A 27,569-nucleotide genomic window follows, 5' to 3' on the forward strand; every position below is an offset into this window, starting at 1 on the left:
GTGGATGTGGGTTCTATCAGGAGAATTTGTCTCCAGAATTACTTATCACCAATCACCACTCTCCATCAATAATCTTAGAATTTTGCCCACATTCTCCACCAGATAGTGTTGGCTACAAAGGACCAACTCACAGGATCATCATAAAATTCTAGTTTATTGGATGGATGCAAAAGTCAGACCATAAACCTTGGTGCTGATCCCCTCAAACACGCACATATTCACGCACACACACACACACACACACACTCACAGTAGCTGGCTCTGAATACTAAACACTGGTGTCAAAATATACCTATCCCCAAGCACTGGAGTCTGCCGTTGATGACCAGTTGAGGCTTCTTTCAGTGTGATGCTGCTTCAGAAGGGGGTCGCCGGCTGGTCCTTCTGGCTGGACAGGCAGGGTGCTGCTCAAGTCAAAGAGGGCACCCCTGGGGGTCATTCTTCGCTGCCTTTTATCCCTCTCTGGCAGACTTTGGTGACTCCCCAATTCTCAGTCTTACCCAATCCAGGGGTCATTGACCTTGAGGGACATCCCTCTTGGTAGCTGCTGGATGGCAGCTGTCAGCTCCAGGGGTCATGTCTGCAAGTATGTGCTTCTCAGGAGTCCATTGATGAATTTTCATTGATTCCCTGCCATGATGAATAGAGCTCTGGAAGTGGTTGATCAGGGGGTATTTCAGCATCAAGGGTCTGTTTCCAGCATTGATTAGTTGAAACAGGGGCTCCCGTACCTTTAATAATGAAGTTTCCAGGAATTCCTGGCTCTTTATTGATTCTTTCTTTTCCTTGGTCTTTGATTTTGTAGGTGTTAATTGCCACTCATTAACATGCTTATCCCGACTAGCTACTGTGTTGCACAATCAACCATGATTCATTCAGGGACCTGCTCCATACAGAGATTCCTGCTCTTGCTAACATTGTTACATGGTACAACTTACTTTTAAACTTAAAGTACATTTGTAAAAGCATTTACAAGCTCTCTTTTCACTACAAATACACCTTATATAAAATAATAATGATATAATAAAAGAAAAAGAGAGAGGAAGGAAGAAAAGGTAGAAAAAAGAAATCATCCCCAAAACAGGGCAAATAGTAAAAGAGGGGCTTTTGCCATATAGAAGAGCTTCACATTTGAGTGGGGGGCAGACAAAAGGGTTTCTTGCTACAATAGCACAGGCCTGAGGAACAAGCCCTGGGGAACTCCACTGCCCACATCCCTCCAGGTCGAAAATGACCCATCCACCACCACAGTCTGGGAGCAACCATAGAGCCAATTTGCCACTCATCTGACTGTGTAGGCATCAGTGCTGCAGTCGCCTAGTTTTTTTGTGAGACTAGGGGAGAAATAGTGTCAAAGGCCTTCTTGAAGTCCAGGTAGACAACATCCACCTCAACGCCCACATCCAAGGACTGGTCATAAAAGGAAACAAGGTTAGTCAGGCAGGATCTGCCCACAGTGAACCCATGTTGGTTGCCCCTGAGCATTACCTGCCATGCTAGGCCCCCACAGGTGTGCTCATTGACAAGTTTCTCAAAGGTCTTCCCAAGTACCGAGGTGAGACTAACCAGCCTATAGTTACCCAGGTCCTTCTTTCTCCTTTACTTGTAAATGGAGACCACATTGGCCCTCTTCCAGTTCTCTGAGAGCTGGCCAGAGGACCACAAGCACTCATACCGCCATGCCAGGGGCCCTGCTATGACCTCTGCCAATTCCCTCAGTACCCTCAGATGAAGAGCATCCAGACCTGCTGATTTAAACACATCCAGCCCCTTCAAAAGTTCCCTAACTAGATCATCCTGGACCCTAGGCATGGCGTCGTGTCCTCTGAGCCTGTCTGTAATCCTAGTGGGGGAGTTGTCCCAGTCCCTGCTCAGAAATATGGAGGCAAAGAACTTGTTGAAGAGATCAGCTTCTTCCTTTGCTGCAATCACCAGATTGCCAAGCCTGTTCTGTAGGGGTCCCACATTACCTGCTGCCTTCTTCTTGCTCCCTATATATTTAAAAAAGGACTTTTTGTTATCCTTAATTCTAGTTGCCATCCCTAGTTCTGTCTCTGCCTTGGCCTTCCTAACCACCTCCCTGCAATCACGACCAATGGAGGTGTAATCCTCTTCCACTGATTTCATGCTACCTTTTTTGCCCTCAGGCCCTCCTGGATGCCTTTACTGAGCCAAGGGGGCTTTTTAGCACTCTTGCCCACTTTGTTTCACATTGGGACTGACTCCTTCTGAGCTCGGAGGATCATCTCCTTAAGGAACAACCACCCATCTTGGATTCCCATCTCACTGAGGCTCTGAGTCCCCAATATCTCTCTTACTAATCTCCTCAGCTCATTGAAGTCAGCCCTCCTGAAATCAAGGACTTTTGCTTTACTGCTTGCTTTCACCACCCTGAGCTCAATAGTAAATTCCAGCAGAAGATGGTCACTAATGCCTAGATAGTCAAGCAGATCCCTCACCAGGTCATCACCTGTGGCAAGGACCAAGTCCAGCAAGGCATTTCCTCTGGTGGGATTGTGTACCTCCTTAATTAGTTGGAGGTCCTGTATGCAGGCTAAAAACCTATGTGAGCATTCAGACCTGGCTGACTAATCCTCCCAGCAGATGTCTGGGTAGTTTAGGTAACCCATGACAACCATATTCCTTGTTCTTATAGCCTCCGTGAGCTGACATGAAAATTCCAGGTCCAGCTCACACCCTGGTGAGGAGGTCTAGTAGATGCCCACTACCAAGTCCCTTTCCCCATGACCCCCTTGCAGTCTAACCCAGAGTGCCTCAGTTTTCCCCTCTTCTGAACCCACCCTGATCATCAAAGACATGTATTGCTCTTTGACATAGAGCTCTATGCCCCCTCCCCCCTTTTTTCCCTGCTCTGTTACACCTGTACAGCCTGTAGCCATCGATGTCTGCTGCCCAGGTGTGGGTAGAATCTCACCAGGTTTCCATGAGCCCAACCAGGTCTGAGTTTTTGCTAGCTAGTTGGAGCAAGCAAGGGTCATGAAGGGTAATAAGAAAGGTTTCTACAAGTATGTTTGCAACAAGAGGAAGGTCAGAGAAAGTGTGGGTCCCTTACTGAATGGGAAAGGCAACCTACTGACAGATGATGAGGAAAAGTCTGAAGTACTCAATACATTTTTACCTCAGCCTTTTTACCTCAGTCTTCACAGGCAAGGTCAGCTCCCAGGCTACTGCACCAGGCAGCACAGTTTAGGGAGAAGGCAGGAGAAAGTGACCATAGAGACAGAGTAAGATTCACTGGGGCAGTGGCCCTGGGCCTGCCTCCACACTATATAGCCCTACCCCTCCATGTCCTGATTCCTTCTCCCCCTCCCCCCCCCAACCTGCACCCTGTTCCACAGACCCGGGCTCAGTCCCTGTTCAGTTCAGTGGGAGCAGTGGCTGAAGCAGGACCCACTGCCCCCCAGTCCCAGGGCAGGAGCTACAGCTGCCCCTGCCCTCAGGTCCATGCTAGAGCTGGAGCCCAGGGCCAGTCACACACAACCCTGCACATCACCCCATGGCTGGGTGGCACAGGGGGTGCAGCACAGATTGAGCTTCAGATGCAGCTCCTTGCCCCACCACAGCTCAGTCCAGATGACCCATGCATTAATCTGACTATGGAGCAGCCCTTGCTGGTAAAAAAAAAAAAAAAAAGGTTATGGACTATTTAGAAAATCTGGACATATACCATATTTTTGCGCATATACCCCACCCACGGGTATAAACCGCACCCACGTATAAAGCACTTGGTATAAACCGCACACATGTATATTCAAGAGGAGGTTAGATAAGCATCTATCTGGGGTCATCTAGACCCAGCACTCTTCCTGTCTATGCAGGGGGTTGGACTCGATGATCTATTGAGGTCCCTTCCGGCCCTAACATCTATGAATCTAAACCCGTGGAAAATTGTATTTTTGTAAATAAGTCCATGTATACGCAGCACCCGTGTATTCCCCGTGGTGTTTTATACACGGGGAGGTGGCGCAGCCCAGCCTGCCCTGACCCCGGCCCCCACAGCAGCGGTGGCGCAGCCCAGCCTGCCCAGGCCCAGCGGGGAGGTGGTGCAGCCCCCCCCCCCGGTCCCAGCCCTGGCCCCTGTGGCAGCAGCAGCAGCGGCGCGGCCTGGCCTACCTGGGCCCAACGGGGAGGTGGAGCACCCCAGCCTGCTCTGACCCTGGCCCCCACAGCAGCGGTGGCACAGCCCGGCCTGCCCGGGCCCAGCGGGGAGGTGGTGCAACCCGACCCAGTCCTGGCCCTAGCCCCGGCCCCTGTGGCGGCAGTGGCGGCAGTGCAGCCCAGCCTACCTGGGCCCAATGGGGAGGTGGCGCAGCCTGCCCTAGCCCCTGCAGCAGCAGCAGCACAGCCCGTCCCCGCCCCCGCAGCGGCAGTGGCACAGCCCAGTCTGCCTGGGCCCAGCGGGGAGGCGGCATGGCACAGCCTGGCTCGCCCCCGCCCCGGCCCCCTGCAGTGGCGCAGCCAGCCCTGGCCCCCGCAGCAGCGGTGGCACAGCCCGGCCTGCCTGGGCGCAGCGGGGAGGTGGCACAGCCGGCCCTGGTCCTGGCCCCCACGGCAGTGGCAGCAGTGGCACAGCCCGGCCTGCCCGGGCCCAGTGGGGAGGCGGCGCAGCCGGCACCGGCCCCCTGAGGGGAAAAAAAGTCTGTCAATAGACCGCACCCCCATATAGCCCACACCCATCCATTTTTGGGGGGAAATTGCGTATACCCTGCAGGATATATACGCGAAAATATAGTACAAGGCCATGGGGCCATATGCTATGCATCCGAGGTTGTTGAGGGAGTTCTTTGGTGTGATTGCAGAGCTGCTGGCCATCATCTTTGGAAACTCATGGTGATTGGGGGAGGTCCTGGATGATTGGAAAAGGGCAAAGATAGTGCCCATCTTTAAGAAAAGGAAGAAGGCTCCAGAGAGTTACAAACCATTCAGCTTTATCTCAGGCCCTGGAAAATTCATGGAGCAGGTCACCAAGCATCCATTTCTAAGCACTTGGAGAAGAAAGTGATGAGGAACAGTCAACATGAATTCACCAAGGGCAAGTGTCTCAGGGCACTAGGGTGTCCTGCTCCTTTAAGGGCTGAAACTGCTAGGGAGAGAGCACTAGCAGTCAGTTGGGAGCCCCAGCTGCTGGTTACCAGGGCAGCCAGAATGAGATGATTGGCCCACACCTGCCAGCAGTCAGCTGACCAGAAGGGGCAGGGCCTGGCTCATATATAAACCCCAGGGCTGAGGCCAGGAAGGCAGTTCTCTGCCAGTGGTCAAGGGGGAAGGAGCCCTCTTAGAGTAAGCAAAGGGAAGAGTCCTGACTGTAAGTTCTGCTCCTGGTAATGTTAAGGGACACAACACACCCTGTGCAGCTTGAGTTATGGTGTAGCCTAGGGGCTTGCATTTTTTGATTTTGCTTATAACACCGGTGGTTTGGATGAGGCTACTTGGGGAAGGAGAAGGCCTCATTGGGGGCCCACTACAGCATGGGGACCCCGACACCAGAGAGGGCACAGTGTTTGGGGGTGCAAGGCCCCGGCACCAGAGAGGCCACAGTGTTCAGGGGGTGCACAGGCCCCGACATCAGTGTGGGTGCAGAGACTGAGACAGGGCCATGGAGAGCCTGGTGCCAGTGTGGGCACAGAGACTGAGACCGTGGAGAGCCCAGCGCTGAGGGGCACAGAGAGAGACAGGGCTGCAGAGAGTCCTGTGATGACCCAAGGGCCGAGTGAAACCAAGGCCTCGGAGGGATGCTGTGTCAATATCATCTGTGATGCTTGGGGTGTGGTAAATGGATGGTTTGGAGCCATGCATATAGCCCATAGGGCTGGGGTGTCCCAAGACATCCATTTTGAAATGGGACCCACAAGGGGTCTGGGAACCCATGGGGTTCAGTGAAGTCCATCAGGACGGTGTCCAACTGGACTTGAAGGCAGCCTCCCCTTTCATTATAAATACATCAAGACATGGCGGGCAAGAAAAGAGAGTGCCCATTGGGCCAAATTGACACGGTCGAGGGTCCTTGGGGGTAACATGGCCATCCTTAGGGACCCCATCCTGTGACAGCAAGTCATTCCTGACCAATCTGATTGCCTTCTGTGATGAGATAACTGACTCTATGGATTCAGGGAAAACAGTGAACACGGTATACCTTGATTTGAGCAAGGCTTTTGATACTATCTCCCACAGCACTCTTGCAGGCAAGCCGCGGAAGTATGGGTTGGATGAATTGACTAAGGTGGATAGAAAGCTGGCTGGATCATCAGACTCAATGGGCAGTGATCAATGGCTCAATGTCTAGTTGACAGGTGGTATCAAGGAGTCAGCCCTGGGGCCAGTTTTGTTCAATATCTTCATTAATGATCTGGAAGATGGGATAGATTGCACCTTCAACAAGTTTGTGGATGACACCAAGCTGGGGGGAGTAGCAGATACCCTGGAGGGTAGGGCTGGGATTCAGAGAGACCTAGACAAATTGGAGGACTGGGCCAAAGGAAATCTCATGAGGTTCAACAAGGACACATGCAAGTCCTGCGCTCAGGACAAAAGAATCCCATGCACCACTACAGGCTTGGGACCAACTGGTTAAGGAGCAGCTCTGCAGAAAAGAACCTCGGGTTACAGTGAACAATAATCTAAATGAGTCAACAGTGTGCTCTTGATGCCAAGAAGGCTAATAGGCTGCATTAGCAGGAGTGTTGCCAGCAGATCAAAGGAAGTAATTATTCCCCTCTATTCATCACTGGTGAAGCCACATCTGAAGTACTTTTTCAGTTTTGGGACCCCCATTACAGAAATGATGTGGACAAATTGGAGAAAGTCCAGCTGAGGGCAACAAAAATGGTTAGGGGGCTGGGGCACAAGACTTCTGAAGTGAGGCTGAGGGAACTAAGCTTATTTAGTCTGCAGAAGAGAAGACTAATGGGAAATCTGATGGCATCTGTAGCCCAAGTAACTTGAGTATATACTCTCCTTCTCCAATTGAAGGGGATTGTTAGCTGGCAGGTGTGCTGTGGGGTGGGAACTGCAGACCGCTCAGTTTCCCTCCGTTCCTATAGAACCAGGCCAGGACAGTCAGGGGACTTAACTATATACACATTTATTTATATTGACTTATCACAAGGGAAAGGAACATGGATACAAACATATGTACAATGTATGTATATATTTATAAGATATCTAAACCAGTAACATAAACAATACCCTTTGGGTAAATGACAAAACCTTATACCAGTGCTCCAGGTACAGGTAAGTCACAGGTAAGTATCTGATCTGAAACAGGTAAACCCCAAAGTTAAATTCAATCCTGAGGGGAAACCCCAATGCCCTTAGGCTTTTCCCAAGCCCTACAAAGAAGCTGGTAACTTTACGGGGGGCCCTCTCAGTGGGACCTCCCCTTTCAGGAGCCCTTAACTAACCGGGGGGGGGGGGACTCCCCTCCCCTGTGGGAATCTTCTTTTCCCTGCAACTCATGGCTCCCAAGCCTGGAGGGTGGTCCTCGTCCTCTGTACCAGGCTGCTCTCTCGCCTGCAGTGGGCTTCAGGGGGGTTGCTGTCCCCTGGAACAGGGTTCCACTATGCAGGGCTTCTGGGGCCTCTGGCCTGGCCCTGTTGGCTGGCTCAGTAGCCTGATCACCATCTGGCTCTCTGGACTCAACCTCTTGCTATGGGTCGGAAGCCTGGGCTGCTTCATGTAGCACCAGGCTCGGTCTGTTCCTGGACCCTCTGTGCAGCGCCTCTTGCATTCTTCAGCTCCCAGCCTCATTCCAGGTGTTGAGGACCTGAGCTGCCCAAGCACTCCAAAGGTCCTACTCCATGCATCGTCCTGTGCACCGTGTCTCTGGCCACATGCCAGAGTTTGAAGACCTGAGCCACCTCACACAGCTTCCAGGGTCTGGACGCCATGTGCCATGCTGCACATCAAGAGTCTATGCTGGAGCCATCCGCCATTCCCTGCTGATGGAAGTCTTCAGGGGCACTTCTAGGCTACTGCTTCACCCTGCTGAGCAGCTCTCCTCAGCTCTCCTAAGCCCCGCTCTTCTCTCTTCTCACTCCCAGATGTGCTTCCCTCATGCTGGGCACGCAGTCCCTCTTATATGCTCCTGGGCTCCTCCCCTGAAGTCTTCCAGACCTGAGTGCTGCAGTCTTCAATCAGGTCCACTGGGGGGGGCGGGGACTCCTCTTCCCCTCCCCTCAGGAAAGGGGGCGTGACTGAACTCCTCTTGCTGCCTCCTGATTGAAAGATGAGCTCCACCAATCAAAACAGCAAGATTTCAAGCCTGGAACTCAACCCAAGTTCCAAATGCAAGTCTGCTACACTCTCCTGTGTAGAAATCTTCACCTTCCCTGGTGAAGGTCACATCCCCAAGCCCAACTCTCACTGGCCCATGGGGTGGTGATGGGTACCTCTCCTGGTATCCCAGGGGCATCATACGTAAACTGCCTTATAGGCTTGCGGTTACGTCTGGGACGAGGAGTGTGGTCAAGCTCTGGGTTCCCGGGAGGCCCAGGCAACGTGGGTCTCATGTCACCCATGGTGCCTTCTTTGCTGGTGGATGGAAGCAGTGAAGATGTCTCTATGTGAGAGCCTGCAGGTGGATCACCCTTCCCAGCAACTCCCATGTGTGGGGCTACAGGCACGTCAGGCCCCAGACCCAGTTCACCTTCTGGAGCGGGGGGGCCCAGGCTGGGGTGGAACTCAGATGGATACCACCCACCACAGTCAGATTTGGAGTCAGAGTCTTCTGGCACTACGGCGGCTGGAGGGTCAGGTGCAGGTGTACCCTCCTGGCAAGAGAATCAGGGCCAGGCTTGTGGAGGTTGTTGAGCCAGTGGGAAAGGCCCCATAAGTTCCCCTATAGGCAGCAGGAGGTTTCTGTGTATGACTCGCTTGCGTCCAGGTCCAGCCTCTAGGGCAATCTCGTATACCGGTAATTTCCCCATGTGTCAAACTATAGTGTAGGGCTTGGCCCTTCACCAGTCCACAATCTGATGTCTGCCAGCCAATCTAAGATTGCGTAAAAGAACATGGTCCCCTAGGCACAGTCCCTGCTCTCGTACATGAGCATCATAGTTCTTCTTGTGGCACTATTGATTCCTCCCCACTGCATTGGCTGACATTTGGTACGCTCACCTCAACTGGTTCTGCAGTGGTTGGGCATACTGCCCATGGGTTGCTCATAGGCCTTCTCCACCCTGAAGCACAAGTCTATGGGCAATCGGGGTTGTCACCCAAACATCAAAAGATACGGGCTGACCCCAGTGGCATCATTACGAGTAGCGTTGTATGCCAGATACTGGCTCCAAGCAGCCTTCTGCTCATGTCTTAAGGTGCTGAGCATATTCAGGATTGTTCTGTTGAATCACTCTGGTTGCAGGTCCCCCTGTGGATGGTAAGGGGTAATTCAGGACTTTCAAATCCCTGCAATGGCAAACACCTCTCTTAGTAGTTTGCTTTAAAAATCTCGGCTTTGGTCTGAGTGTATTCACCCAGGCAGCACAAACACCAAAAAGTACTTCTCCCAAAGCACCTTTGCCACTGTCCGAGCATTCTGGTCATGGGTGGAGAAGGCTTGTGTACATTGGCTAAAGTGATCAGTCACCATGAGTATGTTGCCCTTTTGATTTCCCTTCCCTTCTATGGATAAAAAATCCATGCACACCAGGTCCAATGGCTGCGAGTTCTGTATGGTGTGCAAGTATGCTGTTGAGGTTGGCAGGGTCTTCCTTTTTATGCATCTCTCACAGCTGAGACATTTGTCCTTCACATCCTCTGTCATCTGTGGCCAGAAGAAATGTTCCCCAGCTGGAGCCAGGATGCACTCCATACCCAGATGACCAAAGTCCTCATGCAGGGCCCTGAGTGCGAGCTCCCGCTGCTCCTTGGGAAGGATCAGTTGCAGCAGTGTCCTTCCCTCTGGGTCTTCTACTTCACAGTGCAACACCCCATCAAGGAGCTGCAGCCTTTCCCACTCTCTCACCAGGAGATGGGCCACAGGGGTGACTTGCCCAATGGTGGGAGGGTGCTCAGTGCTCTTCCGTTGGGCCCACAGCATGTCCCTCACATCAGGGTCTTGCTCCTGGGCCCAGCACCACTCAGCTGCTGTCATCTGGGGAAGAACAGCAGGGGTCAGGGTCGTATACTGTATCCACACCTGTGGGATCCCATCGGGTGGTATTCCTCGGGTCTCAGCTGCACAGACTGCATTCACTCCCTCAGCCACAGGGTCCCATGCAGGGAGATCACAGAGGGCCCGGACCGTCTCTGGAAGCAGCACATCCTGGTCAGTTGGAGATGCCAGTCTTGAGGGGGTGTCTGCGTCAATGTTCCACCGCCCTGCCCTGTAGTGCAGGCTAAATGAATAGTCCGCTAGAGCAGCCACCCACCAATGCCTGGTCACATCTAGCTTTGCGCTGGTCAGTATGTAAGTCAAGGGATTGTTATCAGTCCATACTTGGAATGTGGTTTCATACAAGTAATCCCTGAACGTCTCAGTGATGCCACACTTAAGAGCCAGGAGCTCAAACTTGTGTTCTGGGTATCGAGTCTCACTGGGCACCAAACTTTAACTGGCATAAGCTACTGGGTGTCACCGTCCTTAATGCAGTTGATACAGGACAGCCCCCAGTCCTGATATCCTGGTGTCTGTGTGCAGAATGAATGGCCAGTTTGAGTCAGAATATGCCAACACGGGTGCTTCTGTAAGGCACCAAATGATTTTGTGGAATGCATCCTCACACTGAGAGTCCCACCACAACCTGAAAGGCTCTGTACGGCTGCACACCTTCTGAACCCCTTGGGTCAGGTCACAGACCCCCCCCCCCCCTGCTTTTTAGAAGCTTCCCTATTTGGTACCTGTTTTGGGATACGATGTGTCTCATATTTGACAGAAACCTGGAAGAATTTGCACTTGTCAAGTGCCAATTTAAGCCCAGAAGCTTCAAGATGGTCTAGCACACAGAGAAGCCTTTTGTCGTGCTCCTCAAGGGTTTTCCCAAGCACTATGAGGTCATCCAAGTACACTAGCACCTGGGTTAGTTGCATATCTCTGACTACTTTCTCCATTAAGCACTGAAATGTGGCTGGGGCCCCTGAGATGCCCTGCAGCATGCACTCAAACTGGAAAAACCCCAGTGGGCAGATAAATGCCGTTTTCTCTTTATCAGCCTCTCTCAAAGGGATCTGGTAATATCCACTGAGGAGATCCAACACAGTGAACCATTTATAGTCCAACACGGTTAACCCAACACGGTTAACCATTTATTTGCTTCCCCCAAGACAGTCCAGGGCCTCTTGCACGCAAGGGACAGTGCAGGCATTCAATACATGGTAGTCAATACACATGCGCAAATTCCCATTCTTTTTGCTCACAATAACAATCGGCGAGGCATAGGGACTTTTAGATTCTGTAATAATTTTGTGGCCGAGGAGCTCCTGCAGATGCCACCGGACCTCCCCCATCTCACCCAGTGATATGCGATGCAACCTTTCATGAAAGGGTCTGGGGTCGCTAGGGTGTATTTGGTGCTCAACTCCTTTTGCCTCCTCTACATCCCAGTCATGTCAGGAAAATACATTGGCCCAGTCCTGGAGTTTTTTTCTGTAATTGGACCTTCCATTCCTCAGGTGCAGGGGAATCCCTGAAGAAAAAATGATTAGGATCGATGTGCAGGGCACTGTCCTTTTTTTCCAGATTCACCATGTCCACTTCCCGTACAGTGGCCACTTTTTGCCCCGGGTGCAGGACTACATCTCTTAGGGAAGGATTTACCACCACTACAGTGACCTGCTCCCCTTTCAATTCTCAAGCCTCGAATACTCCATTGGGGACTCTGAAAGTTCCCAATCCCTTTTTTCCAGAGAGGGTCTCCACCACAACGGGCCCTAGCTGCTGGGGCTCTCCCCCTCCACCTGCATGTAGTGGGTAGGGTCCACTGGCTTTGGGCAGGGATCTTCTGGGGGGCCATCCCAGAGAAATGCAAAGCTCCCAGTATTTGAGGGGACTTCCCCATACATTTTCTCTCCCAATGGGCATAGGCCTCAGAACATAGAGCGTGCATTGGTAACCACTCCTGATAGTCTGGGCCAGCCTACAATTGGGTCCTGTCCTACAACTGGTCCTGTTGCCTACAATATCAGGCCAGGACTTGGAATACACTGAAGTTGGTCCCAATGAGGAGGGAGGCCCCCTTTATCCACCCTGGGTCTGGGCACATTAGGGCAATGGAGTTCACCTCCTTCTCCACCCCAGCAACAGATGCAGGGAACTTGATATGAATTTCTAAGTACCCATGGTATGGGTACGCGTTGTGGCTAAGCGCACATAGACCCAGCCCAGTAAGAGGATGCAACACCACATGCTGAAGGTGTTTTTTATAGAAGAACTCAAATATGATGCTCACTTGCGACCCACTGTCCAGAATGGCCATACACCTTTGGCCATTCACCACCACTGGGACCTCTGCCCTAGGGCCTATTAGTCCTTCAGGCAGTGAGTTTGAGACCAGGGTTTGGGAGTCTGGCAGGCTCTGGGGTGGAGCCGACTCCCCTGCTCCACCCGTCCCTCATTTCCCAGCCCCCATTGGGCATTTATCCACTGAAAAACTAGGTCTGGCTTGTCCAGCTGTGTACACTCTCAGGCCAAGTGCCTGTATTCCCCACATTTATAACAGATCCCCAATATCTTAGTCCCAGGTTTGGTCTTGGCCTGGGGTGGGGCAAAGGATCAGGTCTGGGGCTGCCTCCCAGGAGGAGCCCTAGAGACCATGGCCACCCACACTGGCTGGGAGGACTATTCTTCAACCTCTGAGGGGCCCTCTTCTTGTGGGGTCACCGCCATTACCCGACTAACAGGTCCCTGATGTGAGGAAACTTCCTCCCACATGGCATCCCAGAGGTGAAAGATCTCCTCCTCCTCCCTCATTTCTTTCACTAATTGGCTGAAACCAGGAGGGTTGGTTTTGTGACCAGCCACATTCAAATCCCTAATAAGGGCCAGGCTGTATCAGGCCCCTATTTGGACCTGCCGGAGCCTCACATGATCCACCTTGCTCAGGTTAATGGCCCCTTGCACAACCACTCTTTGCAACACCTGCTCCAAGCATAACAAATATGAGGATGCAGCCTTGCCTTTGTGCTGGAACTTGCTAAGTAGTTTGTAGTATGCTCCCCCTGCCAGGGGATGGCCATCCAAAAACGTCCTGTAGGGTCTGAAGGCACTGCTGTGTGGTGACCAGGATTCTAGAGCTTAGTGGTCCAGATGACTCCAAAGGTGGGCTCCCTTAGTACGTCAAGAAGGCACCGCCGCTTCTCTTTATCTGGTATCTGCTATGTCATCAGAGTTTCCTGTATGTGGGCAGTCCAGGACTCAAACCCTTCCTTTCCTGCAGGGACTGGGAGATTTCCTGTGAAGTTCCTCACTCTTTTATATGCAGCTCAGTCATTTGAAGAATTTACCACTTCCCTGATGACCTGCTGCAAAGCCACAATCCATTCAGAGGTAAATCCAGGGGAGGCTGTTGCCCTTCCTTGCTCAGAGGATCCTTCCCCATCCTCTCCCCCAGATTGTTGAGGACTAGCAGGATACAACATGATTCCCTTTCTGGCTTTCTATAGAGACACACACAGCACCTTACAATATTAAATTACCTGCTAACAAATCCCGGGTGAGCCCCCAAAATGTAGCCCAGGGACATTAGATATATACTCTCTTCTCCAATTGAAGGGGATTGTTAGCTGGCAGGTGTGCTGTGGGGTGGGAACTGCAGACCACTCAGTTTCCCTCCGTCCCTATAGAACCAGGCCAGGACAGTCGGGGCACTTAAGTTAATGTAAATAAATGTGTATATAGTTATCACAAGGGAAAGGAACATGGATACAAACATATATACAATGTATGAATATATTTATAAGATATCTAAACCAGTAACATAAACAATACCCTTTGGGTAAATGACATAAAACTTTATACCAGTGCTCCAGGTACAGGTAAGTCACAGGTAAGTATCTGATCTGAAACAGGTAAACCCCAAAGTTAAATTCAATCCTGAGGGGAAACCCCAATGCCCTTAGGCTTTTCCCAAGCCCTACAAAGAAGCTGGTAACTTTACGGGGGGCCCTCTCAGTGGGACCTCCCCTTTCAGGAGCCCTTAACTAACCGGGGGGGGGGGGGACTCCCCTCCCCTGTGGGAATCTTCTTTTCCCTGCAACTCATGGCTCCCAGGCCTGGAGGGTGGTCCTCGTCCTCTGTACCAGGCTGCTCTCTCGCCTGCAGTGGGCTTCAGGGGGGTTGCTGTCCCCTGGAACAGGGTTCCACTATGCAGGGCTTCTGGGGCCTCTGGCCTGGCCCTGTTGGCTGGCTCAGTAGCCTGATCACCATCTGGCTCTCTGGACTCAACCTTTTGCTATGGGTCAGAGGCCTGGGCTGCCTCATGTAGCACCAGGCTCGGTCTGTTCCTGGACCCTCTGTGCAGCGCCTCCTGCACTGAGCTCCCAGCCTCATTCCGGGGCTTGAGGACCTGAGCTGCCCAAGCACTTCAAGGGTCCTACTCCATGCACCGTCCTGTGCACTGTGTCTCTGGCCACACGCCAGAGTTTGCAGACCTGAGCCACCTCACACAGCTCCCAGGGTCTGGACGCCATGTGCCACGCTGCACATCGAGAGTCTAGCTGCTGGAGCCGTCCACCATTCCCTGCTGATGGAAGTCTTCAGGGGCACTTCTAGGCTACTGCTTCACCCTGCTGAGCAGCTCTCCTCAGTTCTCCTGTGCCCCGCTCTTCTCTCTTCTCACTCCCGGATGTGCTTCCCTCATGCTGGGCATGCAGCCCCTTTTATATGCTCCTGGGCTCCTCCCCTGAAGTCTTCCAGACCTGAGTGTTGCAGTCTTCAATCAGGCCTTGGGGGGTGGGGGGGGGAACTCCTCTCCCCCTCCCCTCAGGAAAGGGGCGTGACTGAACTCCCCTTGCTACTTCCTGATTGGGGGATGAGCTCTACCAATCAAAACAGCAAGATTTTAAGCCTGGGACTCAACCCAAGCTCCAAAAGGCAAGCCTGCTACACATCCTTTAACTACCTGAAGAGAGGTTCCAAAGAGGATGGAGCTAGACTGTTTTCAGTGGTGGCAGATGACAGAACAAGGAACAATGGTCTCAATGTACAGCAAGGGAAGTTTAGGTTGGATACTAGAAAAAACTCTCACTAGGAGGGTGATGAAGCACTGGAGCAGGTTACCCAGAGAGGTGGTGGAATATCAATCCTTGGAGGTTTTTAAGGCCTGGCTCAAAAACCCTAGCTGGAATGATCCAGTTGGGGATGGTCTTGCTTTGAGCAGGGCTTGGACTAGATGACCTCCTGAGGTCCTTTCCAACTGTAGTTTTCAATGATTATATACGGATGATAACTGCATATGGATGATATCTATGATACCTTTGCTGATGTCTTGACCCAATTCTGTTGCGAGTGACCTCAGTGGGAGCAGAATCAAGCTCAGTCATACTATGCAGAAAGGGTTGGGAGCAATCATGCAGAGCCATTCCCTCTTGCCAATGCTTTTGAGCTTTTGAGAGTGTTATGGAGACACTGGCACTGGAAAAAACTTGAGAAAACATTAAACAAATTTGTGGCAGTGGGAGACCATGCTCACCTGTCCTGGGGTTCACTCACTCCACACATTTCCTAAGGGTAATGGGTAAGCAGCTCTAGACCCAAGGCCACGTCTCCAAAAGGAGACTCCAGTCACTTCCCAGACAGTGGAAGTCCAAGGCCACACATCTCCAAAGGTGGCTTTACCTTGCAGTGCACTGTCATCTGCTTATTACCTTTTCATGCACATTCTGTGGTCACAATATAACTCTTTAAAAGGTTTAGAGTTTACAGTCCTCCTCCTTTCACAAATCCTATCACATTGCCTGCTGTGATAACTTTATTTCTGGTTATAAGATAAATAGCATAAAGAGTAAAGTCACTGACAGCATAAGGACTGCAGGGGGGAGACACAACACAGAGAGAGACTAAGACAAGAATTACCATATGGCTTTGTATGCTACCCCTTGCTTCCTGGGAATTCCCAGAACACTGGTAGCTAGGCTTATGTTTGTAAATACCCATCTATACTTACACAGCTGGAGACTACTTAAGCTCTTCTAGGTTCCGAGCAATAGTTTGGAGAAAGAGAAGCAAACATGTCTCAGAACGCTAAGATGTGAGGAGAAGTGGGCATGCTAGAAGGGAGGAATAGGCTGCAATCGGACCTGGACATGTTACAGGGATGGGCAGATGAGAACAGGATGGGTTTCAACACTGACAAGTGCAAGGTACTGCACCTGGGAAGGCAGAACCAGCAGCATACCTACAGGCTGGGGAACTCCCTTCTTGTCAGTGCAGAGGTAGAAAAGGATCTTGGAGTCATTATTGATTCCAAGATGAACATGGGCCAACAGTGTGGGGAAGCAGTCAGGAAGGCCAACTGTACCTTGTCATGCATCCACAGATGCATCTCAAGTAGGTTCAAGGAGGCGATCCTTCCCCTCTATGCGACACTAGTCAGGCCGCAGTTGGAGTACTGCATCCAGTTCTGGGCACCGCACTTCAGGAGGAATGTGGACAACATGGAGAGGGTCCAGAGGAGGGCCACCCACATGATCAGGAGTCAGCAGGGCAGGCCCTATGAGGAGAGGCTAAGGGACCTGGACCTGTTCAGCCTCCACAAGATAAGACTGAGGGGGGATCTAGCAGCCATTTACAAACTGGTCAGAGGGAACCAGCAGGCATTGGGGGAGTCCCTGTTCCCCCGAGCGCTACCAGGAGTGACAAGAACTAATGGTCACAAGCTGGCAGAGGGTAGATTTAGGCTAGATATCAGGAGGCGCTACTTCACTGTCAGGGCAGCTAGGATCTGGAACCAACTTCCAAGAGAAGTGGTGCTGGCTCCTACCCTGGGGGTCTTTAAGAGGAGGCTGGATGAACACCTCGCCAGGGTCATTCCTGCCCAGGCAGGGGGTCGGACTTGATGATCTGCTCAGGTCCCTTCCAACCCTACCAACTATGAAACACATATTCCCACTGGTAAAGCCCTCTCCAAGACTGTGGATTCAGAATAGCACTTGATACTTTTGAGCTTTGAACTCCAATTTCTTCTAGCAGAACACAAGTTCTTGGCAGCTGTGTGCAAAGATTACTCTTTATACAGAATTAGTAACATATCAGCAAACAGAACCTTGGTCTCAAGATTTTACAGGTCCCTTTAGACATAGCACAGCCAGGATTGGAAGAAACAAAGGTATGGATCTGTGGGAAGAGAAAGGAAAGTATTGTCATCGCATATGTTGTTCTTGTCTATTTCTGTACTCAGTTCTGCTGCCAGAACTCCTGACAGCAGACAACACTTCTGGTGGCTCCATGAAGCTCTAGTACAGCAGTGGTGACACCAGAGTACAACTTGCATTGTGGTGAGGCACCAGCTGCTGCACAGAATGCAACAGCAAGCCAAAGACACATCTCCAGGTGCCTGTTGAGAGGCAGCAGAACTCTACTGCACTTGCTGAGGAGGAGTCACTCTGCTGTCCAATGGGAAGTTTCTGCCACCACAGAGGGGCTGTGACTGTACATGTACTCAGGGCTTTGCCAGCAACTCTGGAGTCCTACTGGCAAAACTTTGTAGTAGAGATGAGGCCTCCTACACATGCATAATGGACCATGTTTTGAAAGGAAGCCAGTGGCTTGAGAAGCTTAGAAGTTATGTGCCCATCTTGAGACACACAGGGCTCCAGTGTGAAATTAAGGATTTGGCACTTTGGAAAAATCAGACCTCAAGTATCCCAGGCTGGATACTCAGAAACTGGGGCATTCAGATTTGGCTATCCCTTCAGAAAAAAATGATAGTCCCAGTTTTTGATGACAGAAATTAAGGGTTACAAAGTCCCTGAATCAGGAGCAGTCCTTGTCACAGCATCACCCATTCCCACTTCACAGCTTCTGTTTCCTTATGTCTTCCTTTTATTTGTGGACTGTTTAGATTTGGTTTGGGAATACCCCTTGGCCTGGATCACTGCCATTTCTGCAAAGTCCCAGCTCAGATTAGATCTAAACTTCAAGTAAAACAGACTCACATTGTCCACTCATTGCCACTATCCCTGTCACTGCCAACCTGCAGTTGCTAAAACAGTACTGTCCACCACAGAAAGAATACATCTCCTTGTTAGCCAAGCAGATCTCCCCAGATTCTTCTCTGAGAAATGGGGACCCTATGGCTTGTGGGAGAAGGGAATAATCAGTAATGTTGTATGCAGGCTCCTCTCCTCAGCTTTGCTGCTTTTGGTAGCACTAATGCTGTGACCTTGCAGGTATCACTACAGTGCTCACAATGACCACCTTGAGCACCATCTCCCGCAAGCACCTTCCTAGGGTCTCCTACATCACCGCCATGGACCTATTTGTTTCTGTGTGCTTCATTTTTGTCTTTGCTGCTCTCATGGAATATGCCACTCTCAACTACCTGGTGGGAAACAAGAAACCATCAGAGCACAACAGCAGGAAAACAAGAATGGTAGGTATGGGTAGTGGGGGACCTTTAACACCAAACCACCCCAATGTGAGAATGTTAGGAATAGAATTACTGTAGGTATTGACTTGAGACTAGCATTGTAGTGTATGTGTATGTCCAACTGCTGTGGCAGGTGGCTACAGAACACTGGAGTGTATGCTGCAGCTGATGGTGGGATTATGATTCTGGAAACAGGGATAGGCAAAGTGACTGACACCTACGTCTCATAGTTTGTGACAGTGGAAGAAACAGAACTCCAGGAACTATTAGTGTCAGGGAAGCAGACAGTGCCATGCAGGGCAATGAGGCAATATAGCACTGAGCCTCAGAGATCAGGGACATCCAGGGATTGGCAATGCCCTTCGGGGTTGATGAGTTGTTGCCTATGGAAGTATTAAATTTGGTACTTCACACCTTGTGTTGGGGTTTGCCCAGGTCCACAGAGGAGGCAATTGACATGCCAAACCCAACATGGGGTTCTGCTCTGACAAGTTCTTAATTGTCAAAGGAATGAAAACCTGAAATCTTGAGCTCTCCTATATAAACAATTTCCTAACAGTGATGGAGAGGAGCAGTGTGCCTGACAGAGATGCACTTCATTCCCTGGCATCACTTCATTCCCTGGTCACCAATCACAGCACTGCCCATGCTTTTCTTCCTTTGGCTGATGTTAGAGTGTGACAGCAATCAGAGAGCATGTCTGAGCTGTGTCCTGTGTTTCTAGAGGGCAGCTAGGCTCAGTGAGATGGTGCCAGGTTAGGGAAGCTGAGAAAAACCAGCCACTGGTTGGTACATAGAAAGCTAAAGAAAGAGATGGGAGGATAGTGCTCTCAGCTATTCTCTGTCCAAAGCTGTGCCATGGATATTCCAGGAAACTGAATTACAATCATATAGAGTAAACAGGGATTAGATATCTCTGGTATTCTCCATCAAAACCGTGCCTAGGCTATGCCTGGGCAAATTAAGTATCATCTCCTTTGCTTTATTTCTAAACTATTTCCCTCTTTATGCCAGCCACCTACCAGTGCCCATGTGATGCCCTCTTTCACCACCATCAACATCAACAACAACATGCACTGGCCTCCTGAGATAGAGGAGGATGAGGATGAAGAGTCTGGCTCCCCTTGCCTGGAAGGGAAGGAATGTGAGAGTTTTTTCTGCTGCATTGAGGACTGCCAGACAGGGACATGGAGGGAAGGCCGGATTCGCATTCACATCTCTCGCCTGGACTCCTACTCCCGGGTATTCTTCCCCACTGCATTCCTGCTCTTCAACATTGTGTACTGGATCGCCTATCTCTATCTCTAGCTATTACTCGTATGCTGCTGAAGTAAAGGAGATGCCAGGAAGCTTTGCAAGAAAGGAACAAGGAAAATGGTGTTTTTCATTTTAGTTAGTAATTCTTTTTAATACTTGTCCACTTTCCCTTTTCCTTACCTCTTTTGAGGAGAACCAGTCAAAAAAAATGTAGCCAAACAATTTCAACAATAAAAAATTCCAAGTTTTATCTAAAATAATAAGGACTTGTTAAAAACAGACCCCAGAACATCTTGTATTTTTTTTTCATTAAAAAGTCTCTGGTAAATCTTGCCAAAAGTAATTTTCCTTCATATTTTCACAAAAAAATAAATATATTTCTCAATTGTTTCTATTTCTGAGCCAGCTTTCACCAGCATAAACCTGGGTGGTGGACCACAAACATACAACCAGTTGCGAGGGCTGGGGCAGAAAAGGTTTGGCGAGAGAAAATGGCTGCCAACATGTGCTGGTGTTAGCCCGAAAGTTTGCATTGCCAAAGGCAGAGGATATGTTTTCCCCAGAGCAGTCTCTACCAGCAGGTTTGTGTGGGGCTCTTACCATAGACTGCAGTTGTATCTTGATGTAGTAAGTAATATCAAAGGAAGATAATGTGGACTTTCATCCTGACATTTGTCAGCCCATGAAAAAATGTATTTATAAAGTTGTAAATAAAACTTGAGGGGACCTAGCTACTCTACAAATATAGTCTTATCAAGGGACTCATTACACCACATTAGTGTAATGTGGATAGCATCCCACTGAGTCAAAACCCTTAGCCATGCTTAAACAGTTGAGGTCCCTACACTATGAAAGTGACCAAAAGAGCAGCAGATTAGGAGCAGCTGTTGTATGTATGCCCCCTGACTGGCATACTTGTAGCATACATGGCCTTGCAGCTGAAACCTGGATTTCTTTGTGTTATATTCTAGTGGGAGAAATTACAGCCTTTTGCTACCATCCTGAATCAGTTGGTAGCACCTTCCAGTGCTAATAATCTAACTGAGCTCAGTGGAAGCCTACAAGAAGTAAAGTTTTGCTTCCTCTGCGAAAAAAATAACAGAAGTGGGCTCTAGTGAGTTTTGAAAGAACAAGCTCTCAAGGACTTTTCTGGGCCTCTCATGGGTACAGGGGATAGATATTCTTGGGCTTTTTAATATTTTGAATTCCAAAAGAACATTGAAACTTTAAGGAGGTTTAGAAAAGACTCAATAAAGCTATGGCTCTGCCCAGTCTCCACCATTTTCCACACTTCTTCTGGTACCTTGCTATAGAAGAGATAAGCAAATAAATAGCACACCAGATGTTAGGTCTGATATCCTTGGTAACCCTTAGCCACTTCATAAAAATGGAAGTGTTTCCCTTTTCTGGCCCTCTCCCACACCTGTGTGAACACATACATTAAGGAGGAACACAACTTAAGCTCAGAAAGAAATATGCAGTTGTGTAGCTAAGCAGGAAGATGCTGCATATGTGAAAGAAAAGCATGGAGTTCAAACTCTTACCTAGAGTAAATCATCACCCCCCACCCCCAGTTTGAGTTAACAGAACTGCACCTAGTAATATCAACTGAGTCTCTAAGCCACAGTGCTGTTGTTTGTTAAAAGAGACCTCTGTTAATATTTACTTACTGTGTAATTTAACTATAAATCTTTTATAAAGAGCATGTTTTAGAAATAATTGTCACTTGAAAGATTTGTCAATAGGAGAGAGACAGCACAACTGCAACAAAGGAAGAGGGGAATAGCTAATCAGGCTGTGTGGTTTATATATTCTTTTGAAGAGTAAATCTGGTCTGGTTTAGAGCTGGGTTCTGACACTACTGAATATGATCTGAATAATGAAGAGTCATGTTTAATTCATTCATAAATATAGCCTTACCTGAGTTCCAAGGGAACTGATAAGGAACCTAATTAGGGATACAATAGTACAACACTGGGATAAGTATAAACTAATAAGGTCAAATCACTATGGCATTTAGAAGGTTAAATTGTTCCTGTCTAACCGGTTAGAGTTGTTTTTAAACACTGAATAAATCAAGAGATAAAGGTTACCCGGCAGATATAATATACTTGGATTTTACAAAAGCTTTTGAAAAGATGGAAGAAAATAATTTATCAGGGGTGCTAATTAAGGAAGTTAATTAAGAAGGAGAATTATTACAGAGGTACTAATTAAAGAAAAAAACAGGTAGGGTGGGGTTCTACAAAACAGATACAAACAACTTCCAGGCAACAAGGTTTATTAGGCGATGGGACTGTCTCCCAAACAGACAGAATGAAGACTTGCTTGAGATAGTAAAGCTCTAATAAACATAGCAATAGAAACATATTGTGTGAATCAACCCTGCTCTCATAGAAGGACAGACTAGACAGGTATCGTTCCATCACTAGCATCTGTGGCGTCCTGATAGGTAGCCTAAAGGAAAATTGCGATTGCCATTGCTTAAGTGACAGAGTCATAGTGAAAGCCTTCTTACATTAGATAGAAGTCAGTCTGGGGTCACCATGAATTTGTATTTGGACCAGTGATACTTAATATTCTCATTAAGGGTTTGGTAGAGCAAAAAGGCAGCAGGCGGTGAAGTATGTCTGTGATAGTGAGTTCCCTTTGGTTTTAGTCACTATAAACTACAGGGAAACTCAAAAGTGCTTAAAATACAATTAAACGGAAAGGTATTATATGCCATTAAAGACGGTCCAAAAATATCCCAAGACACTAATGGGCTCCAAATATGCAAGATCCTCAAGGGATTTACAAGTTCATCATAGACACTGTACTGAAGATGACTGCCCAGAGAGCAGCAGCATGGAGCAAATTAGATTAGAAGGAAAAAGAGGGAGAAACTGAAAAGGTTAAGAAGAAGGTCAAAGAAGATGATAAGGACTAGGTCTGAGTAGGACTTGGTTTGATGAGAGAGTTAGAAGGCAAAATGTAAAATTACAATAGCAAAATGAAAAATTACAACGACTGAAGAATAAAAGAGAAAAGGTATTTTCCAGGAGGGATTTCCTCTGCCTTCAATAAACCGCCCATCCCAAATATTTCCTCATATAAATGAATGCCTGAATTAAATACTATTTTGCATTTCTAAGGCACTTTCTTCCCACCATTTTCAAAAAAGCCAGCCAAGAAGGGCAAGGGTCACTATTCCCATTTCACTGACAGGGAGAAGAATTCTCTCTTACTTGTAGTTCACTTTCATTCTAGACAAGTCAAAATGTCAGACATCATTACGGATATCTTGGTCTGTATCAGCACCTCAGATTTGGTCTCATGTACATGGATCTGCTTTTGGTCTTAACACAGAATGGTTGCTGGGATTTTTTAAATCCTAACATGTTTTCATTACTGATTTCTCCAGGATAAATCACCCAACCATTCCTGGCAAATGTCTGTACTGGGAACTATGGCTCCAGAATTTTTGTGCTAATATTTTATGTTCAAAAAATATTTGTTTGGCACTATTACTCCGATCATCTCCCCCAGAGATATAATGGCACCATTCTAGATTGTAAGCTCTTCAGGGCAGGGGCTGTCTTTTACTATGTGTTTGTATAGCACCTAGCACAATGAGGCCCTGATCCTGATTGGGGTTTCTGAGTGCTACTGTAAAATAAAACAATAGTAATAGTGAATCAGAATGCAAAATGTTTCAAATCAACATTCTTAAAGTAAGTGGTTGTTTTTTTTCCATTTCAAAATGAAAAAATCTAGTTTGATCAAGTTGACTCATCTCCTTTCGGGTGAAAAAAGTTGACATGTTCCTTCAGAGAGCATGAAGCCTGCCAAGTTTCAAGAAGATCAGTTAAGGGATTTGGGGAGAACTGCACCTCAAATTCTTGAAAGCAAAACTCATGTCACATGTGTGTGTGACACCACATGGGGGTGAAAACTGCAGGGGTGATTACCCCTGCTGAGGCAACGAAGCCTGCCAGCTGTCAAGGAGATAGGTTCAGGGGTTTGGAGTGAACTACACCTCTAGCTGCTGACAGGCAAAACTTGTGACATAAATGAACCTGTGAATGTTAAGGTGCAGTGGGCTGAAAACTGCAGGGGGGTGGCCCCTGCTGAGGTCACGAAGCCTGCCCGGTTTCAAGGAGATAAGTGCAGGCTCTTCTTGAAACTTGCCAGGCTTCATGCTCTCAGCAGAGGCCACCACACCTGCAAGCTTCATCCAAATCAGACAAAACGCAACAAAGTTATAGATATTTCACTGATTCCCCATTATACCCTATGGCTGGATCTCCAAAGCAGCTCCGAAGGTTTGGAGCCACTTCAGCCGAATCAAAGTGAGAAAACGATCCAGAGCTCTGGATCGGATCACTGGCATCCAAAGCAGCTAGATCCAAAACCGAATCGAATAGCTGCCTATTCGCTCAGGCCTATTGAACAGTGCCACAAGCAAGGGCGGGGTGAGCAGGGCGACCGCCCTGGGTGCCAAAGCAGAGGGGTGCCAATAGGCATTGCCCAGCCAGGGCAGGGTGCAGGGCAGAGCTGCAAGCTCCTCACTTGGTGGGGTGCAAGACAGAGGGAAGGCAGTTCTCACTGCTGCATGTACGGCAAGCATGGGGGGGCGTGTGCCCCCTGGATCCGTGAGTAGGGTGAGGGTGGGCTGCCACTGAAGGCTTTGCTCTGGGTGCCAATCTTCCTTGCCACGGCACTGGGGTTAAACCATAAAAACATTGTTTTTTTAAGGGGGTTTTGCCTTCAAGTGCTTGGGGTGGAATCATTGTTTTCATCTGAAGTGCAGTTCCATTGAAGCCAATGACTTTATAAAAGGGATGGGATCATGGGGGTGATTTCAAATCAGATTTGCCTGAAAAGAGGGCTTCTCTAAGCACCTCACTTACACACTAAAGCCTGAGACTCAGCCAGGATTCTCTCTCATACACCCATCCCTGGCAATGAAGATGCCACCGTTAAAATTTGCTTACAATTTCTGTTGACAGTACAGAAACTGAAATAAACCCTAGCTCATGCTCCCTCAGCTATGCTGTTTCTGCAAAGTTAGTGCAGTGAAACTTAGTCCTTCTGTTTAGCAAACAGAACTCTGACTATTCAAAGAGAGTAGATCTGTTGAGAAAGAAGGAGCTGTTTTTACAGACATTGTTCAAAGGTTTACTACATTTTAATGTCAGAGAAGGCACTGAAGATGAATCTGATGCAAATGCAAAAGGATCCCAAAGTGATATAGAATTAAATACCTGCAGCCTCCACTGTGGTAGGTATGGTTAAAGTGAAGAATGTATCTGTTGAGTTTGCAACATGGGGTCATTTCTCTTGGTATTTGCTTGTATTTAACACCTTTTGGTCTGGAGACTGCCACCTCATCTCTCAAATTATGAGTCAAACACCATGATCCTTATGATTCCATTATCGCTATTCTGTTTTTTATGCTAAGTTATCCCCAGGCCCAGGGTATCTGAATACCACCACATGCAGCACTTCACTCCTATAAAACTCTTACTGAAGTCAATGGAAATCTTTCCTGAAAAAGGTCTGAAATAGAGTTGAGGAAGGCTTTTGGGTTTGGATAGGCCCAAACCCAAATTGACACTGGTGGCTATAACCATGCAATAGATTACATTTATTGTACACCCGTAAGAAACATCTTCAAACCACTAGGGATTTACTATAACATTTCAAATCCCTGAGAAACTTTGATATTTATACAATAAATCAAAAGAAGCATTTTTTTTCTGCTGAAATAAGCAATTTCTCGCCCTAAACTTCCATAGTTTGAAGACCAGACCAAGCAGTAGTCAATCAACCGTTACTGACAAGCGTACAGTCCAACATATTCCATCCCTGCTAGCCTAGGAAAAAGCGAGGGAAATTGTTTGCTAGCATCAATTTATACCAGCAGAGAACTTGGCTCAGTATCTTTATACAATTGGAAAGAGAAAAGCTCCATCTTCCCAGTGAGGAACACTATTTGCTTTTAACTCTGAGAGTTCCCAAGTTATCAAATGTAAAAATCATGATATGGTGAATAAGAAAAGCTATTTTAAGTCACTTTTGCAAGTTTCTAAAACATTCATTGTACTTGTCTCTCCCTTGGAGGCTTTGAGGGGGAGCCAGATTTTATGAAGAGAAGGATACAAAAAACAGCACCAATAAATTATAAAGCTCTCTAAAACAGTTTGTAAAATGTTCAACATATAGAATTCCTCTCTTGCAAGGAATGCAGCCATTCCTGACTCCTGTCAGTAAAATCTTTATATCATATCACACCATAATTTTCTCTTTCTCTACTGCTCTATTTCAATAGAGATTGTGTAACAAAAGAATTAGATATGAAGATGATATCACCACTTCATCCCAGAAACAGAGATCCCTCTTGGATGGATTGCATCAGTTGCTTAACAACGCACAGCAGTTTCTTAACAATGCACAGTAGCATCTCACAACATGGTAAGTTCAGGAAGAAGAATGTATTGTATCCATCTGAAACTGTAGGAGCCCATACAAATCATATGTAAGCATCCAAGTGGGATTAAGTGAAGAAACTGGAAATAACACCTTATTGCCAGGAAAATGTAAATGTCCTTATAACCCAAGTGGTACTCCAAGATGTACCCCCTCTCCAATTGAAGGGATCAGAGCAGGTGCCCGAGCGCTGTGGGAGGTGTAGGGACCTTCTTTCCCCTACAGAGCAGAGCAAGACCACCAATGGGGACTTAACCATATACCTTTTAATGAGAGAAACAGTGGTGGGAACATGACATATATAAATCAGAGGGTATAAGGGGCAATACAATACCCCGAGGGGACAGAATTCAATAAAGGTTAGGCATTCACATTCGTAGACATATTCATCCAGTTAACAAAAGACAGGTTTAACAAAGTATAAAGCACAAACAACACAATAAACAATACTGATTGACAAAATATAAAATGTACAAAATCCAAAAGGCCAAATAACAAGAGATATAGGGAATAGGTACCTGGAGGGGGGAAGAGGGAAAACATAATGACCCCCTCTACTCCAACAAGCATTTCTCCCCACTTTCACTCCACTCACCCCTACTGGGACTTGAGCTTAATTTCCTACATGGTAGGTAGCAACGCTACCACAAGAGCCACCAGTACCAGGACTGCTCTAGACTGCTGGGGCTTTTCACCTTCCGGGAGCCCCTCCCTCACATCAAGCTGCCCTGCCTCTTGCTGGAGAAACCAGAAGCAAAGCTGGGAGCCCCACGGGTCACTGCACAGCTTCTTGCTGGTGCCAGGTGGGGAACCTCTCCTGCTGACCACAGCCTCTCCCTGGGGATCCTGGAGCCGAGCAGGGAGCCTCTTCTGCTGACTGCACGTGGTGTTGCCGAGAGTTCAACCACTGCCTGTGGATTCTGCTCTTTCAGGCTCTTCTGGGGCATCTGTTCTTGCCCAGCTGGCCCAGCTCTTTGAAATTCCTTCCTCATCGTCCCTCGCCGGTCTCTCCAAGTCAGCTGCACTGTCCCTTTTATCCCCCTCCAGGTGATCCAAGGGGCCAATCAGGGGACATGGAGGGTGAGTCTCCAGGGCCTGATTGGTGAGGAAAGGGAATCCCAAACCTTCCAATCATTTTTTACCCTTTCAAAACCTCTGGGCCAAATCACTACCAGCTAGCCTGTCACATCCATAAGAGGTTTAGGCCTCCATTTGAAATGAAATGCAAAAGAAACTGGAACTAACTCAGTTATTAGTCATAGAAGCCTCAAGCTGATGTATTATTATTACAGATTGTTT

The 27,569-nt window shown here is 48.4% G+C and overlaps 1 protein-coding gene across 2 annotated transcripts in view; it reads left to right on the top strand.

The window, feature by feature from the left end:
• LOC102572201 (gamma-aminobutyric acid receptor subunit gamma-4) overlaps nucleotides 1–23,489 on the top strand; it is a 166,525-nt gene extending 143,036 nt beyond the window's left edge. For both annotated transcript variants that reach the window (XM_006273801.4, XM_019487958.2), the window contains 2 exons: nucleotides 18,343–18,545; nucleotides 19,557–23,489. In XM_006273801.4, the coding sequence (XP_006273863.1) occupies nucleotides 18,343–18,545; nucleotides 19,557–19,850 (497 nt within the window). In that variant the 3' untranslated portion in view covers nucleotides 19,851–23,489. The remainder of the gene's footprint in view (nucleotides 1–18,342; nucleotides 18,546–19,556) is intronic.
• Nucleotides 23,490–27,569: the final 4,080 nt, after the last annotated feature.

Source organism: Alligator mississippiensis, chromosome 8, assembly GCF_030867095.1.
Source record: "Alligator mississippiensis isolate rAllMis1 chromosome 8, rAllMis1, whole genome shotgun sequence".
NCBI classification, from domain to species: domain Eukaryota; kingdom Metazoa; phylum Chordata; order Crocodylia; family Alligatoridae; genus Alligator; species Alligator mississippiensis.